The sequence below is a fragment of the Oncorhynchus nerka genome, linkage group LG18 (assembly GCF_034236695.1).
Source record: "Oncorhynchus nerka isolate Pitt River linkage group LG18, Oner_Uvic_2.0, whole genome shotgun sequence".
Lineage (NCBI taxonomy): Eukaryota > Metazoa > Chordata > Actinopteri > Salmoniformes > Salmonidae > Oncorhynchus > Oncorhynchus nerka.
In genome coordinates, this window is record NC_088413.1 from 54534887 (window position 1) to 54555881 (window position 20995).

The 20995-nt window shown below is 42.8% G+C and overlaps 1 protein-coding gene across 1 annotated transcript; it reads right to left on the minus strand.

Moving 5' to 3' along the window:
- Positions 1-574: 574 nt before the first annotated feature.
- LOC115146117 (glutamyl aminopeptidase-like) lies at positions 575-15198 on the minus strand. The gene is made up of 20 exons (XM_029687928.2): positions 14179-15198; positions 11244-11385; positions 10817-10951; positions 10313-10433; positions 10058-10212; positions 4655-4768; positions 4410-4544; positions 4230-4295; positions 3883-3948; positions 3589-3749; positions 3378-3460; positions 3121-3257; positions 2955-3010; positions 2712-2862; positions 2501-2574; positions 2298-2402; positions 1950-2123; positions 1581-1721; positions 1348-1429; positions 575-1181 (listed from the first exon to the last, which is right to left on the minus strand). Exons 1-20 carry the CDS (start codon positions 14817-14819, stop codon positions 1032-1034), a joined length of 2889 nt encoding a protein of 962 aa, XP_029543788.1. The 5' UTR covers positions 14820-15198; the 3' UTR covers positions 575-1031.
- Between the last annotated feature and the right edge of the window lie 5797 nt (positions 15199-20995).

Below are 20995 nucleotides of genomic sequence, written 5' to 3' on the forward strand. Positions count from 1 at the left end.
AAACTGTAAAAATATTGTCTGTGAGTATAAAATAACTGATATTGCAGGCGAAAGCCTTAGGAAAATCCAATCAGGAAGTGCCTCTTATTTTGAAACCTCTCTGTTCCTATGCATGCCTATCCTCCATTTAAATGGATATCATCCAGATTCCTTCTTCTATGGCTTCCCTAAGATGTCAACAGTCTTTAGACATAGTTTCAGGCTTTTATTTTGAAAAATGAGTGTGAAGGATCACATTGCGTAAGTGGAGAGGTGGGGGCTCTCAGAGTGAGTTTTGCGCAACTGAGTAAAGCGGCCATTCTCCCGCTGTTATTGAAAAAGGTACACACTCGGTTGATATATTATCGAATATATATTTTAAAAACAACTTGAGGATTGATTATAAAAAACGTTTGACGTGTTTCTGTGGACATTATGGATATTATTTGGAATATACAGTGGGGCAAAAAAATATTTAGTCAGCCACCAATTGTGAAAGTTCCCCCACTTAAAAATATGAGAGAGGCCTGTAATTTTCATCATAGGTACACTTCAACTATGACAAACAAAATGAGAAGAAAAAAAATCCAGAAAATCACATTGTAGGATTTTTAATGAATTTATTTGCAAATTATCAAATCAACATACCTGGTCAGAGATGAAAAGTTTTCATGGTTATTTAGATCATCTGAAATTCTGTACAAGCACTTCATACAAAATTAAATATTTCTGCATCAAAAACATACTTTTATAAGTAATGCAGGAAAGGCACTAAGTACTGTAAATTGATTCCACTAGATTAAAGATAGAGTATTCCGCTGAGTTACTGGCCGGAATTCAGTCATTTCAGATAGAGTTTTTCTGCCCTTCAGAAGTGTGTTTGATTTGCACAGCAGAGTGCCCAGGATGGAGGGACTTGACACTTGATTTAGAAACAAGCAGTCCTGTGGCATGATCTATCCCTATTGTTGAATGAATGAGTAGAAACCGCATGAAGGTTTGTGATTTGGATTAGGTTTACAGTTCTTTAGTCTTGTGTTGGCCTGATGTCATCAGTAAGTGACGTTGCTCTCCAGCCATGAGCTGATCTCTGCCTTGTTCCTCCTGACCCACTCAATGTTGTTCTTCACTGTTTCTAGAGCTTGCTGCCTAGGCATCTCCCCAGCCCCGGCATTAGGGTTCAGCTTGAAAAAGTGCTCCATCTAAAATACAACCAAACAGTCAGTCATAAACACAGGCACAGTCTAAAGGCACAATCCACATACATCAGTCAATCTTAAATTCGAGCACACCAGCGCTTGTTTTCGATTTGAGTGGTTTAATGTTAGAGTTATTCCAGTTCTATGAATAGAAGGGCTCTGTCTTAACCTGCCACAGCTGTATCTCTGTGTTGTAGGTGGTGCTGATTCTGGTCAGCAGACGTCCCAGGTTCCTGTCATTGATGGTGTATCTGTAACAAAACAAAAAGGAGGCTTAATTGCTGCTAATTCAGTCAATTTACTTACAGCATCGCATTCCATGTAGTCACTATCACTTCAATTACTCTGGGCTCAGTAACTCTCCATTCAGACTCAGAGAAGTAAATCAGAGAATGGGCTCACCTGTTCACTAGGAAGTTCCAGTTGAGGACGACCCAGTTCCAGGCCATGGTCTTGCCGTAGCGATTCAGAGAGACATAGCGGACCACAGTGAACAGATCCTGAGTCCTCACAATACTCTCATCTTTACACGCCTCCAGTAAACTGTGAAACAACACAACGCCGTTATCTTAAGCACCATTCTCATAAGCCATATCTAGCTGAACAAACTAAAATATTCCCAGAAAAAAAGTATCACACTTTTGCCAATAAATGTACTCTCGCTCTAGTAATAACTTTTCAATGGATTATGTTAAGAAGTGATTTTGAATAATGCTTTTTAAAATGATATATAAAGAGAAAGTATGAAGAGAATGATTGTTTTTTATTTACTTATTCAGAAGACTGACGTTCTCCACAGATGCCAATCCATACAAGAGCTTGTCCTTCTCTTGGGCCAAGCTCTCTGTTTTGTATCTCTCAAACATTACGTTCCACTTCGCCCCAGTGCCTGAGTTCTTCATGCCGTAGCGATACACCAGCAAGCGCAGGTTCACCCCCACAGTGCTGGAGGTCAAAGGTCATGTCACCATTTAGGCTTAGTGGGATAAACAGGATTTTAGGAATAGGAATGCTAATGAAGTAGTTAGTTATGTCCATGTACTGCAGATTGGTTTAGTAAGTAGATCATGTGTCATTTTTGTGATTTTATTCAAGAGTCAAGACTAATACTGTATTTACCTGATGGTTCCTGCGATCCATTGGTCAAATATAGCAGATGCTTCATTTAGAACTTCCTGGTCGCCCATTTGACAAGCAATTTCCAGGACTGTCTCACGCAACAGCCTATACAAAACCAAAATAGACAATACAGTTTAGGATCAATATTCAGTAAATACACCAGTGATCTGTCAAATACAGTAGGCTGTCTCTCCTAGTCTTACCTATCTCTCTGGCTTCCCACGTCGTCCCATCCCAGTTGCCTGGAGATAGTCTGCACATGCTCACGGAATAATTTCTGTAGGGAAAGTAAGTGACACCCCAGGTATGAGTAAACTCACAAGATTATTATTTTGTGTGTGTGCGTGTGTGTTCTGGTTGGCCAGCAGAGGGCGGAATTCACCTGTCAAATGTTTTTGTTTTTAAACGACTCACCTGGAATTTGGGGTAAAGAACAGTGTCGTCTGATACCATGTCTTGCACATAGGCGATGGAAGAAGACACACGTTTCCAGACGATGTACTCAGTCTCATTGGTCAGGTATTTTGTCAGGTTGAATGCATTTCCATAATCGACAGCGTCTGCCCTGATGAGGCCGATAAGACAACGACATTATGTTTAATCTCAGTTTTATATTGACAGATGTACTTCAAGTAAATGTCAGTAGTGTTAATTTACCTTCCCAGAGCAAAGACATCATCAATGTAACTGCATCGGTCAGCAGCGTCTAACTCCTAGTAAAGAAAGTGTCATGCTGATTACCACAAGTTTAACCTATGAACTGGTAAGATTAAAACAATTAATATTGCATCTGATACAATAGTAGCAGTTTGAATTATATTACCTGGTGATTTGTTTGGAGTTGTTGACTAATTGTGCTCCATATGCTGTCAGGGTGATTGACTCTGTAAAATCCAATGTGGTCGTTGTTGACCTTCAGCAGTCCATCCGTAGCAGGGGAATAGCCAGCTAAGACTAGCTCTATTCGTATGACAGACGAACGTGTATGACTTCAATTTGACTAAATACATGATGTTACCAGAGGCTGGAAATTTAATGTTAAAAAGGTCAAGTCTAGGATTTGGTCAGAAATATCTTTACCTGGATTGGACTTGTTGAACATGATGGAAATAGACGTATTACTATCCACTGAGTACCACTTAACAGGGATGTTCCACTTGTAACTAAGATAAAAACATAGACCTTTTAAGAAATACCGGTTTCTCCTAAAAAAAAATATAGCTGAAACTACATCCATGGGGAAATCAATCAATTATCACAAATGGATTTGATAGTGCTGTGAATAACTGACCTGAGTGGTGAGGGTGGCTGGGTGGGATTAGCATTGGGGTCCAACAGGAATCTTCGCTGGGTGAGTTTAGTCTGAGCATTGATGGTAGACAGGTCCAGTACTGGGTAGCCCATCTGTTTGGTCCATGTGTCCATCACGTCTGCTACAGGCAACCCACTCACCTGCAAACAAAATGTTTTAGTGTGTATCATACACATAAAAAAACAAAGTTAGATGCAGTGAAATAATGTCAATAATATCAACAATTTATATATTTTTGAATTACTACGACCAAATTAGATATGACAAACATACATTAGCAAGTGATGCCCAAAAGTTGTCTGTTTTGGCATTCTCAAAGTGGAAATCTTTCAAGTATTTCTGTTGAAGGGAGAGAAAAACAGGTTACCATCAATTTAGCAATGTGGCCATCCATAGATTTAATGATAAATCAAATGTAGGCTATGTATTGCTATGGCCCTTTCAAGTTAAGTATTACCATGGTAGACTGTCTGACAGTAATCATCATTTTAATTCAACAAGGAAGGGATTGCATCTCCCTAACACTCGCTATTACCACATGATTCCGCTATTGACTGAATAGGAATCAAGAGACTTGCTGTAAGGATACTTCTATCTACTCAGATGAAATGGACTCTTACCCGACAGCCATCTCTGAAGTTGTCTCGACCCAACCAGTCCTCCACCATCCTGAGAATTGATGCCCCCTAGAAAAACAGTTACAGGAACATGTTTGGAATGAATTTAAATTAATTTTAAATTTCATTACATTTTATTCCATCCCATGAAGTAAGGTGAAAAGAGGCACAGTTTAAGATTACCTTACTGTAGGATATGCTATCAAACACAGAGGTAATCTGAGCCGGAGTTGATACATCCACAATGATTGGATGGGAGGTGACGAGTGCATCGTCCACCATGACAGGAAGTACATCACTGATGATCATGATGTCACGCTGGTAAAGACAGAGACCGAAGTAGATTTAGAATTTATTCATAACCAGAGTTGAGGTTAAAGCAATTCCATTTCAAATCACTCAATTTAGGATCTGTTAGATAGACTCACCATTCCCCAGAGGGGCTCAGCCTCCTCTACACCAATGTACTCAAAGAAACTGGCAAAGCCCTCATTTAGCCAAAGGTCATCCCACCAATCCATGGTCACGATGTTCCCGAACCACTGCAGGAAAATACAACATGCAAAGTTATCTTCCAGCAGACTTTATTTACAAACAAGTGTGTATGGGTGAGTGTGAGGGCGTGCATGTGTGTGTGAGTGCTTGTGTGTTCTGGATACTCCAGCAAACAGTGGGACTCAAAGATAGTTGGACTCATAAATAGTAGGTGAGCCAAGGACACAAAACAACAGAGAAACACACACATACCAGACAAAGCTCCAACAACACAATACTTTCATGCACACAAAATATCATAGCATGCAGGTTAACACTCTACAGCTCTGCATACAGTATAAAACATAAAACACAGAACAAAGTTACAGACACAATAAGAACATATAAAACCCACATAGTTTCTACTGGTATTTAATAAGTGAAGTTAAGTGCTACTCTCACTTTTTCAAATTTTCTTATGATATACTCATATATATATATATATATTTGTACCTTTATTTAACCAGAAAAAGCCCATTGAGACCCAGAGTCTCTTTTTTCAAGGGAGACCTGGCCAAGAAGGCAGCAACAATCAATACATTACATCATTAAAACATACAACAATACAATACAACATGATCCAGCCCCAAAAAAGCATTTACACTCCTCCGTAACAGTCTCCCATCAATATTTTAAATTCATTCAGTGGCACTAACATATCAAGATGAAGCATGGATTGTAGATTATTCCATGCGTCTGGTGCACAAGAAGAGAAGGCAGTCTTGCCTCATACTGTGAATGTCCTGGGGACTTTAAGTAGCAACCACCTAGCAGACCGGGTATGGTAACAGCTAGTGGTGAAGGAGACCAGACTACAGAGGTAAAGAGGGAGTTTACCCAAAAGGGCTTTGTCGATGAACACATACAAATGTATCTTTCTGAGCATATAACGTGAGGTCCAACCTACCATATGGTACAATGTGCAATGGTGGGTGAGTGACTTGGCATTTGTAATAAAGCGCAAGGATGCATGGTAAACAGAGTCCAGTCTCTGTAAGACGGAGGAGGTTGCATGCATATGCAACAAGTCACTATAATCAATAACAGAGAGAAAAGTGTCCTGAAGCTTCTTTCTAGCCGTAAGCAGGAAGCAAGACTTAATACGAAACTAAAAACCCAATTTCAATTTAAGCTTTGTCACAATATTATCCACATTAACTTTAAAGGACAACTTGTCATCCAACCAAATACCTAGGTATTTGTAGGATGACACTTTTTCAATGGATAAGCCACCAGATGTGACAATGCTAATGCTCTCTGGCAGAGTTCTAGCTCTGGTAAAGGTCATGAATTTATTTTTTTGTATATTCAAGACCAATTTGAGATAATAAAGGGAGGCCTGCAGTGATTGAAAAGCAGTCTGGACCTCTTCAACAGCCTGAACCAGAGAAGGAGCACATGAATATATAACTGTATCATCTGCATATAGATGTAACATTGCTGGTTGCATCCCATTTCCCAAATCATTAATAAAAATTGAGAACAACACAGGAGCTAAAATGGAACCCTGGGGCACACCTCTATTAATCTCAAGAAAGCTAGACTTGTGATTGTCAGTATATACACATTGTGTTCTGTCAGAAAGATAGTTCCTAAACCAATTTACTGCCCCTTCACTGAGACCAATGTTACTGAGTCTAGCTAGTAACAATTCATGGTCAACTGAATAAAAGGCCTTTGATGAATTCACAAACAGAGCAGCACAACGTTGCTTTTTATCAAGTCCATTAATGATGTCGTTTGCCACTGCCGTAGCTGCAGTTGTGGTGCTGTGCCCTGATCTAAAGCCAGACTGAACCACGCTCAATATGTTATTTTCAATTAAGAAGTTTAACTGTGAGTTCACTAGGGATTCATAAACTTTGGCCAAGATAGGGCGTTTAGAGATAGGACGATAGTTATTAGCATCTGAGGGATCTCCACCCTTTAGCAGTGAGAGGACATAAGCTGATTTCCAAATGCTGGGTATGGAATTGTAGACCTCAATGTAAGAAACAGACATGCTTTTCTGTGGATTTTCATGCTTTTTATTGCTTTTTATGGATTACCGGAGTGTTTTATTTCTTTATGACTGGATCACTATCTGAACTGCACATTGTAAGCATGTTTGTTGTAACTCTAGGATGTGGTTGCAACTGTGCTGATATCCACCTTCCTGTAAACAGGCTGTGGGAACAAGGAAAGAGCTCCCAGTTCGCACTTGCCCCTCAGTCCTGTCACTTTGGACAGTTCATAAAACTTTATGGACAGCACCATCACCCTCTTATTGCCCAAAAAAGAAAAAAAGTCCTCATTGTTGCACATCATAAAAGGCTTGATGGATAACTGGATGGCTGACATAAGTCAATAAAACACTATCATTCCCATGACCAAATTTCATGGTCAATGTCATACCATTCCAAGCTATTGATTGATACAAAGATAGGGTTGTTCTCTTTTCCAAACTTTGAGCTCTGCCGCTAACATGTGCTTCATGACTTTTCCCTCATCATTTGGGCTTCATCATGGTGACACAATACCGTCAGTGGTGACCCGTCATTCCGGGAAAGGCCACACCTGTTTAGCTATAAACTACATACAGTATATATGTATACAGTTGAAGTCGGAAGTTTACATACACCTTAGCCAAATACATTTAAACTCCGTTTTCACAATTCCCAACAATTAATCCTAGTAAAAATGCCCTGTTTTAGGTCAGGTATTTATTTCATCACATTCCCAGTGGGTCAGAAGTTTACATACACTCAATTAGTACTTGGTAGCATTGCCTTTAAATTTGCCTTTAAACGTTTCGGGTAGCCTTCCACAAGCTTCCCACAATAAATTGGATGAATTTTGTCCCATTCCTCCTGACAGAGCTGGTGTAACTGAATCAGGTTTGTAGGCCTCCTTGCTCGCACACGCTTTTTCAGGTCTGCCTACAATTTTATATGGGATTGAGGTCAGGGCATTGTGATGGCCAATCCAATACCTTGACTTTGTTGTCCTTAAGCCATTTTGCCACAACTTTGGAAGTGTCCTTGGGATCATTGTCCATTTGGAAGACCCATTTGCGACAAAGCTTTAACTTCCTGACTTATGTGTTGAGATGTTGCTTCAATATATCCACATAATTTTCTTTCCTCATGATGCCATCTATTTTATGAAATACACCAGACCCTCCTGCAGAAAAGCACTCCCACAACATGATGCTGCCACCCCCATGCTTCACAGTTGGGATGGTGTTCTTCAACTTGCAAGCTTCCCTCTTTTTCCTCCAAACATAACAATGGTCATTATGGCCAAACAGTTCTATTTTTGTTTCATCATTTCTCCAAAAAGTATGATCTTTGTCCCTATGTGCAGTTGCAAACCGTAGTCTGGCTATTTTATGGAGGTTTTGGAGCAGTGGCTTCTTCCTTGCTGAGCGGCCTTTCGGGTTATGTCGAGATAGGACTCGTTTTCCAGTGAATATAGATACTTTTGTACCTGTTTCCTCCAGCATCTTCACAAGGTCATTTGCTGTTGCTCTGGGATTGATTTTCACTTTTCGCTCCAAAGTACGTTCATCTCTAGGAGACAAAACGCATCTCCTTCCTGAGTGGTATGACGCCTGCGTGGTCCCATGGTGTTTATATTTGTGTACTATTGTTTGTACAAATGAACGTGGTAACTTCAGGCATTTGGAAATTGCTCCCAAGGATGAACCAGACTTGTGGAGGTCTACAATTTATTTTCTGAGGCTGATTTCTTTTGATTTTCCCATGATGTCAAGCAAAGAGGCACTGGGTTTGAAGGTATGCCTTGAAATACATCCACAGGTACACCTCCAATTGACTCAGGCTAATTTACATCATTTATCAGAAGCTTCTAAAGCCATGACATAATTTTCTGGAATTTTCCAAGCTGTTTAAAGGCACAGTCAACTTAGTGTATCTAAACCTCTGACCCACTGGAATTGTGATACAGTGAATTATACGTGAAATAATCTGTCTGTAAACAATTGTTGGAGAAAATACTTGTGTCATACGCAAAGTAAATGTCCTAACCGACTTGTCAAAACTATAGTTTGTTAACAAGAAATTTGTGGAGTGGTTGAAAAACAAGTTTTAATGACTCCAACCTAAGTGTATGTAAACTTCCAACTTCAACTGTATATACATTTATAAAAATAATTGCCTGTTTTGCATGTTAGTTTGGCATTAATTCATGTCACATAAAACTGTATTTAAATTTTTTTTAAAACATGGTCTCTATCTTGAGTAAGGCAGCTCCAAAATGCAGGTGTTTCAGTCTAGCTCAGTGCTTACTGTGGTTGAGGGGCAGCCAGCGGAATATACAGACCGTAGGTGTTGGTAATCTTCTTTAGTTGTGCCATGATTGGCTCAGTGTTCTATCACTCATGGGGACACTATGTCACCACAGAATCTACAGGGAGAGCTAGGCAGTTCAAGCCCCCTTGGGTGCTGCCATAGATTTACATTAGAAGTGCCCATCCAAGAAGGTTCAAGGTCATCGGCCACAGATAAAATGTATGTCAAATCACCTTATATCTACCGTAGCTTTGATTGGACTGATCATGTTGCTTTCTAAATCTCAGCTAGCAAGCTAGACAAGCAGTCATCGTCGCGTCAACAATCTACTGGCAATTCCTTTTCAATCCTTGTCATATGAAGATAAATTATAGATAAAAGGTATCGGTGCTCATCGTCCATCGGACATAAACATTACACAACAAGTCAGAAATCGCAATTTCAACAATGAGTGGGTTGGAAGGAATCAGTGGCTAACTGCAAGCGTTGCAAAGCAATCACTATTTTGCTTTGACAGCCTGCTATTTGGTGGCGAGGGTGTGTGGTCCAAGTCTGGGTTTAAGAATTTAAAACATCTGTCTGAAAGTGTCTCTTTTCCAAGCTTAAAAATATAAACATTGGGGCCTCCCGAGTGGCGCAGTGGTCTAAGGCACTGCAGTGCTAGCTGTGCCACTAGACATTCTGGGTTCGAGTCCAAGCTCTGTCACAGCCGGCCATGACCCTCCCCAATCCCAGGGAAGGGTTTGGCCGGCAGGGATGTCCTTGTCCCAAGTTTGCCCCACCAAAATGTACATGCTAAAATCGTCACTGAATACCGTAATATAATTTTGGGGTGATTGAGCTTGGGTCCCTCTATGACTATGACTATGAAATATGTTTTTTAATTTTCCACTATAAGATGTTTTCCATTAGTTTTCCACTATAACATGACTAATGAATAACTCTTGAATGTTTTCTCGTGGTTGTGTTTCTGTTGTGGGAATGTTGGAGACAGGTGTTTCTCACCTGGTGGACCAGCTCATGAGCGATGACGCTAGCCACACTTTGTTTGTTGTACGATGACGACTGGTTCTCATCATAGAGGAGGTTGGCCTCCCTGTAGGTGATCAGACCCCAGTTCTCCATGGCACCTGTGCCAAAGTCAGGGATGGCAATCTTATCTGAAAAAACAAAAATGGCAAGCATGTGTGTATAAGACATTATGAATGAATTGTATCCAGTAGTTACAACAGTTCACAAACAGAGGAGATATCAAATTACCTAGCTTTGGGATGGAGTATGTCATGTCGAAATATTCCTCAAAGTAGTCAAAAATGATCTTGGTTGTGTTAGCAGCATACTCTGCTGTCGCAATTTGTGCAGGCTGTGCATAGATTCGCAACTGGAAGAAAATGATTAAAAGCAAAGTTGTTGAGGTAGGTTATGGGAGTGTGTATACACTACAGCATGTGCGAGCATGCCTGTGTACATACATGCGTGCATTTAATCAACACAGTGTTTATAATTATTTAGATTTTCTCCAAAACATTGTAAAGTGTAACTAACTGCTGAAATCTCAACACAACAATTAAATCAACTTTTTACTTAGCTTTTACACCATTTAAAACTTTGAACTGGACAGGCTTAAGGTAAAGTGTTACAATATTTACTCTCAATATACTCTGTAGACTATAAAATATGACTTTCAACAGTAAATATTTTCTTAGTTTAAGGTAGTAGAGGGACCAGTGAAAATGACTGCTGAGAAAAATTGCAAGTACTTACAGGAATTCCTCTAGACGATTTCCTTTCCACAAACGTAAACTGGTGCACAGCAAAACATACCAAATAGGTACTCATTGGAACGGATCTCTGGAAGGACGTTTTGATCTTATTGTCAGGAAGCAGCTCTGGGGCGCCCTGGAGAGGAAGAAGGTCTGTGGTTTAATACAGATGTGAGTCAGCCTCTCTAATGGTTGTGTTCTCAGCACCAAGGACCCAAAGCAAAAGATTGATGGCTCCTGCTTTTGCATTCATGGCACTGAATCTCTTCTCCCTCTTAGTGACTTCCATTGCAGCTTCAGGTAAACTAACGGATAACACTATGCACACCTTTTGTTGTGATAGATTGTGGATACATTATATGCATTTATTTGGTATGTTTTATAAGGAGCAATTTGTTACTATGAAATGTTTTTCTTGCAAAGACTACCTCCACTGGCATATTGGAGAGGGCTTCATAGTCCTTGTCATGGGTGATAGAAATCTTGTAGGTGGCCTTCTGGTTTGGCTCATCAAAACAGGGGAAAGATTTGCGGGCGTCTGTCGGCTCATGGTCGGTGGCAGCAATTTTTCTTGGAAGAAAAAGAAACATAGCATGACTAAGTCACCCCTTTATATGACTTTTTATTAGACTGTTGTGTACAATAAATGTTTACGTATGCAGTGTTTACTGGATTGTGGCTGCTAAATGTGCTTGAGCAAAGAGAAAATTGACATTTCATGGCCAATGCTGCAAGTAGCTTTACTACACCTGTCCACCTTTCAAGTCATACTTATCGACACAGTAAAAACTACACTACAGTCGTGGCCAAAAGTTTTAAGAATGACACAAATATGAATTTTCACAAAGTCTACTGCCTCAGTTTGTATGTTGGCAATTTGCATATACTCCCGAATGTTATGAAGAGTGATCAGATTAATTGCAATTAATTGCAAAGTCCCTCTTTGCCATGCAAATGAACTGAATCCCCAAAAAACAATGTCCACTGCATTTCAGCCCTGCCACAAAAGAACCAGCTGACATCATGCCAGTGATTCTCTCGTTAACACAGGTGTGAATGTTGACGAGGAGAAGGCAGGAGATCACTCTGTCATGCTGATTGAGTTCGAATAACAGACTGGAAGCTTCAAAAGGAGGGTGGTGCTTGCAATCATTGTTCTTCCTCTGTCAACCATGATTACCTGCAAGGAAACACGTGCCGTCATCATTGCTTTGCACAAAAAGGACTTCACAGGCCAGGATATTGCTGCTAGTAAGATTGCACCTAAATCAACCATTTATCGGATCATCAAGACCTTCAAGGAGAGCGGTTCAATTGTTGTGAAGAAGGCTTCAGGGACCAGCAAGCGCCAGGACCGTCTCCTAAAGTTGATTCAGCTGTGGGATCGGGGCACCACCAGTACAGAGCTTGCTCAGGAATGGCAGCAGGCAGGTGTGAGTGCATCTGCACGCACAGTGAGGCGAAGACTTTTGGAGGATGGCCTGGTGTAAAGAAGGGCAGCAAAGAAGCCACTTCTCTCCAGGTAAAACATCAGGGACAGACTGATATTCTGCAAAAGGTACAGGGATTGGACTGTTGAGGACTGGGGTAAAGTCATTTTCTCTGATGAATCCCCTTTCCGATTGTTTGGGGCATCTGGAAAAAAGCTTGTCCGAAAAAGACAAGGTGAGCGCTACCATCAGTCCGGTGTCATGCCAAGAGTAAAGCATCCTGAGACCATTCATGTGTGGGTTGCTTCTCAGCCAAGGGAGTTGGCTCACTCACAATTTTGCCTAAGAACACAGCCATGAATAAAGAATGGTACCAACACATCCTCCGAGACCAACTTTTCCCAACCATCCAGGAACAGTTTGGTGACGAACAATGCCCTTTCCAGCATGATGGAGCACCTTGCCATTAGGCAAAAGTGATAACTAAGTGGCTTGGGGAACAAAACATCGATATTTTGGGTCCATAGCCAGGAAACTCTCCAGACCTTAATCCCATTGAGAACTTGTGGTCAATCCTCAAGAGGCGGGTGGACAAGCAAAACCCCACAAATTCTGACAAACTCCAAGCATTGATTATGCAAGAATGGGCTGCCATCAGTGGCCCAGAAGTTAATTGACAGCATGCCAGGGCAGATTGCAGAGGTCTTGAAAAAAAAGGTCAACACTGCAAATATTGACTCTTTGCGTCAACTTAATGTAATTGTCAATAAACGCCTTTGACACTTATGAAATGCTTGTAATTATACTTCAGTTATCCATAGTAACATCTGAAAAAAATATCTAAAGACACTGAAGCATCAAAATTTGTGGAAATTAATATTTGTCTTTCTCAAAACTTTTGGCCACGACTGTACATTATCAACACTATAATTTAAACTTTGAATAAGAGCAACTTAACCGATAATGTACTGTGACGGGTAAATATACTCTTACCTAACGGAGGTTCAACCATGATCCTATTAGTGATAAGAATCAATGCACTCCCTGGGAAAATAACTACTGTGAAAGAAAATGACGAGTTTATTTTTCCCTCAGTGGTTTCATCCCATTACACCCCTGTCTCTTTAGTGTGACATAAAGTACTAACAGATGGTGTGCTGCTGGGCCTCATGTGCACGCATACACACACAGACAAGCACAGATGCACACACTCACATTCAGCTAAACTCAGCTGTCAACACTCAGATTACGTCTCGTAAACTTGTTCCCAAAAGGAAATTGTCCTTGAAAGAATTTGGCTGAGGGTCTAAAGTTCTGCAGATTTTCTTCCCTATCCCACATTGCATAATGGAGTCATGGTTATAGATCTATTCAAATGGGTCCAAAGTAGCATATGCAGCACTCATAACACTGAGCATGTGAGGGATTTAGTTGCATTGTAACCATTCTCAGCAATCATTAATTTATGCCTTCTTCCGCTACGCCTCGATCAGACGGACAGCGTCATTGCTTCAATGCTGCGTAATAAATTCTGCAGTTATACATTTTAACTTGGTATGGCTCTGACGAAGGCCGTGAGGCCGATACGTCAGCTTATTAAATATCAGTGATACTATCAAGAGCTGTGTGCGGTTTCCTTTTTCCTTCAACTGGATATGTGTGCAACAAAAGTTAAAAGTTCACCTTTTGATACTATTTCTGTCAAGTATACGAATACAATTTGATGTATACGTTGGATATATCCAACGCATGCACCACAATAGAACACAGAACGCACTGCAACTGCCTCTGCAACATAATGCTGCAAGGCAGCGTTCCATTGGAAATGAAGGTACTTCTGGTGTACCAAAATGCATACATGCATGGAGACACACAAAAACAAACTGAAATACACCCAATCTATAACCACAAATGCATGCCTCGAAGGACTTACTTGGTGGCCCCATTTTCTGTGTAGGTGACTCTGTAGAAGCCCACCAGAGATCCGTTGAGCCAGCCCTGGAAGTCCAGGGTGAGGATGTACACCTCATTGGGCTTGGTGGCCGCAAGCTCCTCCTCCGCCTCCACTACGACATACTCCTGCAGTTTGAACTCAAAGCAACCCTTGATGGCCACAGTCACATCCCTCTGAGCCTGCGGGGTTTTCAGGACAAGCCTGGGGACTGCCCTGACGAAAGTCTCCCGGATGTGGAGCCACAGGTGCCTCGTGGGTCGTCTCACCTCCAGGTGCACGGATACAGTCCCCATGTAGAGGTCAGTGATCAGGTCAGGCTCCAGGTGGAGGTCATAGTGCACCGGCTTCACGTAGTCCGGCAGCCGGAAATTCTTCCAGTCCCCGTCAGTGTTGTTGGAGGGCTTGCAGGGCCCCCTGTCAGCTGGTGGGGGAGGGGAGGTGGGCTTGGGGGGTCCCTCGGTGGGGGCCGGGTCAGCCGGGGTACTGTCGGGCTGTGTGAGGCCCACCCCCAGCCCCACAGCTACAGCTGACACCACCACCACAGCACAGATGAGGGCCACGTGCTTTCCTCGGATGCAATACCTCTTCTCCGCCTTCTCAAAGTCCAGGCTTTCAACCATGGTGCCCGCCTTGGTGGCCCAAGACAAAATGCTGTGGCCTCAGATATCTTCTGAATCCCCTACTGGAGGAATAACGTAAGAGAAGAAAACACTATTTCCTGATCAGATTTCCAAGGAGTTTTAAGCTGATTTCCAAGCTGCTTTAAAACTGACCACAGATCAGTTCCTGTAAAACCTGATAGAGAACCCTAGGCTGAGCTAATCTGAAACTAACAGTTTATCATTCAGAGTTCCAGTATATCAAAGATGAAAAACTATTGGTCTGAGTTGATCCAAGCTCAGTCTGCCTGCCATCGAGTGCAAGGCTGCCTGTGGGAGGTGGAGAGAGGTTAGCTGGAGCGGTGGAGAGGAGGTGGAGAAGGAGGAGCAGGGTTGCTGAGGGGGAGTCTACAATAGAGAGAGGGAATACCACGCACTGGAGGCAAATCTTATACACTAATGCAGGGCAGTTTTTTTTCAGTGGGCATTGCGTATACATATACTCACTTCTTAATCCCCACTGATGCATATCAAAGTAGTGTAGTGGAGGTAAAGGCCTACGCCATATCAATTATGTACATTGCCTTCGGAAAGTATTCAGACCAATTTACCTTTTCCACATTTTGTTATGTTACAGCCTTATTCTAAAATAGATAAACATTTTTTAAATCCTCATCATTCTACACACAATACCCCATAATGACAAAGTGAAAACAGCTTTTAGACATTTTTGCAAATTTATTAAACAAAAAAACTGCAATACCTTATTTACATAAGTATTCAGACCCTTTGCTATGAGACTCGAAATTGAGCTCAGGTGTATCCTGTTTCCATTGGTCATCCTTCAGATGTTTCTACAACTTGACTGGAGTCCACCTGTGATCAATTAAAAAACTGGACATGATTTGGAAAGGCACACACCTGTCTATATAAGGTCTCACCGTTGACAGTGTATGTCAGAGCAAAAACCAAGCCACGAGGTCGAAGGAATTGTCTGTAGAGCTCAGGATTTTGTTGAGGCACAAATCTAGGAAGGATAGCAAAAAAATGTCTGCAGCATTGAAGGTCCCCAAGAACACAGTGGCCTCCATTCTTAAATAGAGGAAGTTTGGAATAACCAAGACTCTTCCTAGAGCTGGCCGCCCGGCCAAACTGAGCAATCGGAGAAGGGCCTTGGTCCTGGAGGTGACCAAGAACCTGATGGCCACTCTGACAGAGCTCCAGAGTTCTTCTGTGGAGATAGGAGAAACTTCCAGAAAGACAACCATCTCTGCAGCACTTCACCAATCAGGCATTTATAGTAGAGTGGCCCAGACAGAAGCCACTCCTCAGTAAAAGGCACATGACAGCCCGCTTGAAGTTTGCCAAAATTCACCTAAAACACTCTCAGACCATGAGAAACAAGATTCTCTGGTCTGATGAAACCAAGATTGGCCTGAATGCCAAGCGTCACATCTGGAGGAAACCTGACACCATCCCTACGGTGAAGCATGGTGGTGGCAGTGTCATGCTGTGGGGGTGTTTTTCAGCGGCAGGGACTGTGAGAGTAGTCAGGGTCGAGGCAAAGATGAACGGAGCAAAGTAGAGAGAGATCCTTGATGAAAACCTGTTTCAGAGTGCTCAGGACCTCAGACTGGGGCGAAGGTTCCCCTTCCAACAGGACAACGACCCTAAGCACACAGCCAAGACAACGCAGGAGTGGCTTCGGGACAAGTCTCTGAATGTCCTTAAGTGGCCCAGCCAGAGCCCAAATTTGAACCCAATCGAAACATCTCTGGAGAGACCTGAAAATAGCTGTGCAGCGACACTCCCGAAATAACCTGAACGAGCTTGAGAGGATCTGCAGAGAAGAATGGGAGAAACTCCCCAAGTACAGGTGTGCCAAGCTTGTAGCATCATACCCAAGGAGACTCAAGGCTGTAATTGCTGAAAAATGTGCTTCAACAAAGTACTGAGTAAAGAGTCTGAATATCTGCAGTGTATGTAAATATGATATTTCCACATTTATTTTTAATACATTTTCAAAAATGTCTAAAAACCTGTTTTGGCTTTGTCATCATGGGGTATTGTGTGTAGATTGATGAGGGGGGGAAACGATTTAATGAATTTTAGAATAAGATTGCAACGTAACAAAATGTGGAAAATGTCTAGCCGTCTGTCTACTTTCCGGATGGACTGTATAAATTATCAAATCATCCGCATTCTAAAGTGGATTGAAGTCCCGGGGTTCCTTCCAACTTCTTCTAGATGCTTATTTTTTTGCGGGGGAAGAGAGACCCGACGGAACTACAACTTCCATTTAAGAACAAAACGGAACTCAACAGCAGAGGTACCGTTTCCGGTTGGTTTTTCTTTGGATTTTCTCCTACCATATCTATTGTGTTATAGTCTTATACATTATTTTAACATTTCTACAAACTTCAAAGTGTTTTCTATCCAATGGTACCAATTATATGCATATCCTGGCTTCTGGGCCTGAGTAACAGGCAGTTTACTTTGGGCACGTCAGTCAGGCGGAAAGTCCGAAAAAAGAACCGTAGCCCTATGCTGCCCTGTATACATAGACATGGAATCACTGGCCACTTTAATAATGGAACACTAGTCACATGAATAATGTTTACATACTGCTTTACTCATTTCATATTATATACTGTATTCTATTCTACTGTATTTTAGTCAATGCCACTCCGACATTGCTCGCCCTAATATTTATATATTTCTTAATTCCATTCATTTGTTTTTAGATTTGTGTGTATTGTTATGAATTGTTAGATACTACTGCATTGTTGGTGCTTAGGAACACAAGCATTTCGGTACACCCACAATAACATCTGCTAAATATGTGTATGTGACCAATAAAATGTGATTTGATTTGATTTGATTTATGTAGGCCCTAACAGTTTGTGGGCATCATTTGTCACCGTTGTAGTGCAATGAATTGTTATTGTTTAGTGTTGTGGCATGCATTAAAAAAAATATATTACATTACATTACATTTACATTTAAGTCATTTAGCAGACGCTCTTATCCAGAGCGACTTACAAATTGGTGCGTTCACCTTAAGACATCCAGTGGAACAGCCACTTTACAATAGTGCATCTAAATCTTTTAAGGGGGGTGAGAAGGATTACTTTATCCTATCCTAGGTATTCCTGAAAGAGGTGGGGTTTCAGGTGTCTCCGGAAGGTGGTGATTGACTCCGCTGTCCTGGCGTCGTGAGGGAGTTTGTTCCACCATTGGGGGGCCAGAGCAGCGAACAGTTTTGACTGGGCTGCGCGGGAACTGTACTTCCTCAGTGGTAGGGAGGCGAGCAGGCCAGAGGTGGATGAACGCAGTGCCCTTGTTTGGGTGTAGGGCCTGATCAGAGCCTGGAGGTACTGAGGTGCCGTTCCCCTCACAGCTCCGTAGGCAAGCACCATGGTCTTGTAGCGGATGCGAGCTTCAACTGGAAGCCAGTGGAGAGAGCGGAGGAGCGGGGTGACGTGAGAGAACTTGGGAAGGTTGAACACCAGACGGGCTGCGGCGTTCTGGATGAGTTGTAGGGGTTTAATGGCACAGGCAGGGAGCCCAGCCAACAGCGAGTTGCAGTAATCCAGACGGGAGATGACAAGTGCCTGGATTAGGACCTGCGCTGCTTCCTGTGTGAGGCAGGGTCGTACTCTGCGGATGTTGTAGAGCATGAACCTACAAGAACGGGCCACCGCCTTGATGTTAGTTGAGAACGACAGGGTGTTGTCCAGGATCACGCCAAGGTTCTTAGCGCTCTGGGAGGAGGACACAATGGAGTTGTCAACCGTGATGGCGAGATCATGGAATGGGCAGTCCTTCCCGGGAGGAAGAGCAGCTCCGTCTTGCCGAGGTTCAGCTTGAGGTGGTGATCCGTCATCCACACTGATATGTCTGCCAGACATGCAGAGATGCGATTCGCCACCTGGTCATCAGAAGGGGGAAAGGAGAAGATTAATTGTGTGTCGTCTGCATAGCAATGATAGGAGAGACCATGTGAGGTTATGACAGAGCCAAGTGACTTGGTGTATAGCGAGAATAGGAGAGGGCCTAGAACAGAGCCCTGGGGGACGCCAGTGGTGAGAGCGCGTGGTGAGGAGACAGATTCTCGCCACGCCACCTGGTAGGAGCGACCTGTCAGGTAGGACGCAATCCAAGCGTGGGCCGCGCCGGAGATGCCCAACTCGGAGAGGGTGGAGAGGAGGATCTGATGGTTCACAGTATCGAAGGCAGCCGATAGGTCTAGAAGGATGAGAGCAGAGGAGAGAGAGTTAGCTTTAGCAGTGCGGAGGGCCTCCGTGATACAGAAAAGAGCAGTCTCAGTTGAATGACTAGTCTTTCCAGAAACAAGTCTCTCACTGTTGCCGCTTGCTATAGACAACCTTCTGCCCCCAGCTGTGTCCTGGACAGCATATGTGAATTGATTGCCCCCCATCTAACTTCAGAGCTCGTCCTGTTAGGTGACCTGAACTGGGACATGCTTTTAACACCCCGACCATCCTACAATCTAAGCTTGATGCCCTCAATCTCGCACAAATTATCAATGAACCTATCAGGTACAACCCCAAATCCGTAAACACAGGCACCCTCAAAGATATCATCCGAACCAACCAGTCCTCCAAATACAACTCTGCTGTCTTCAACCAGGATCTCAGCGATCACTGCCTCATTGCTTGCATCCGTAATGGGTCTGCGGTCAAACGACCACCCCTCATCACTGTCAAACGCTCCCTAAAACACTTCAGCGAGCAGGCCTTTCTAATCGACCTGGCCCGGGTATCCTGTAAGGATATTGACCTCATTCCGTCAGAAGACGCCTGGTTATTCTTTAAAGTGCTTCCTCACAATCTTAAATAAGCATGCCCAATTCTGGGGCATACTGCATTAGTATCGAATAGCCCGCGATATGCAACTTTTCAAACAGAAATTTGCATCCTGCAGCACAAACTCCAAAACGTTCTGGGACACTGTAAAGTCCATGGAGGATAAGAGCACCTCCTCCCAGCTGCCCACTGCACCGAGGTTAGGAAACACTGTCACCAGCGATAAATCCACGATAATTGAGAATTTCAATAAGCATTTTTCTACGGCTGGTCATGCTTTCCACCTGGCCACCCCTACCCCGGTCAACAGCCCTGTACCCCCCACAGCAACTTGCCCAAGCCTCCCCAATTTCTCCTCCACCCAAATCCAGATAGCTGATGTTCTGAAAGAGCTGCAAATCTGGACCCTACAAATCAGCAGGACTAGAACATTTGGACCCTCTCTTTCTAAAATTATCAGTCGAAATTGTTGCAACCCCTATTACTAGCCTGTTCAACCTCACTTTCATATTGTCTGAGATCCCCAAAGATTGGAAAGCTGCTGCAGTCATCCCCCTCTTCAAAAGGGGAGACACTCTAGACCCGAACTGCTACAGACCTATATCTATCCTACCCTGCCTTTCTAAGGTCTTCGAAAGCCAAGTTAACAAACAGATCTCCAACCATTTAGAATCCCACCGTACCTTATTCGCTATGCAATCTGGATTCCGAGCTGGTCTTTGGTGCACCTCAACCTCGCTCAAGGTCCTAAACGATATCATAACTGCCATTGATAAGAGACAATACTGTGCAGTTGTATTCATAGACCTGGCCAAGGCTTTCGACTCAATCACCACATTCTTATCGGCAGACTCAACAGCCTTGGTTTCTCAAATGACTGCCCCGCCTGGTTCACCAACTACTTCTCAGACAGAGTTCAGTGTGTCAAATCGGAGGGCCTTTTGTCCGGACCTCTGGCAGTCTCTATGGGGTTGCCACAGGGTTAAATTCTCGGGCCGACTCTTTTCTCTGTATACATTAATGATGTTGCTCTTGCTGCTGATGATTCTCTGATCCACCTCTACGCAGACGACACCATTCTGTATTCTTCTGGCCCTTCTTTGGACACTGTGTTAACTAACCTCCAGACAAGCTTCAATGCCATACAACTCTCCTTCCGTGGCGTCCAACTGCTCTTAAATGCAAGTAAAACTAAATGCATAGTCTTCAACCGATCACTACCAGCACCTGCCCGCCCGCCCATCCAGCATCACTACTCTTAGAATATGTGGACATCTACAAATACCTAGGTATCTGGTAAGACTCTCCTTCCAGACTCACATTTAGTATCTCCAACACAAAATGAAATCTAGAATTGGCTTCCTATTT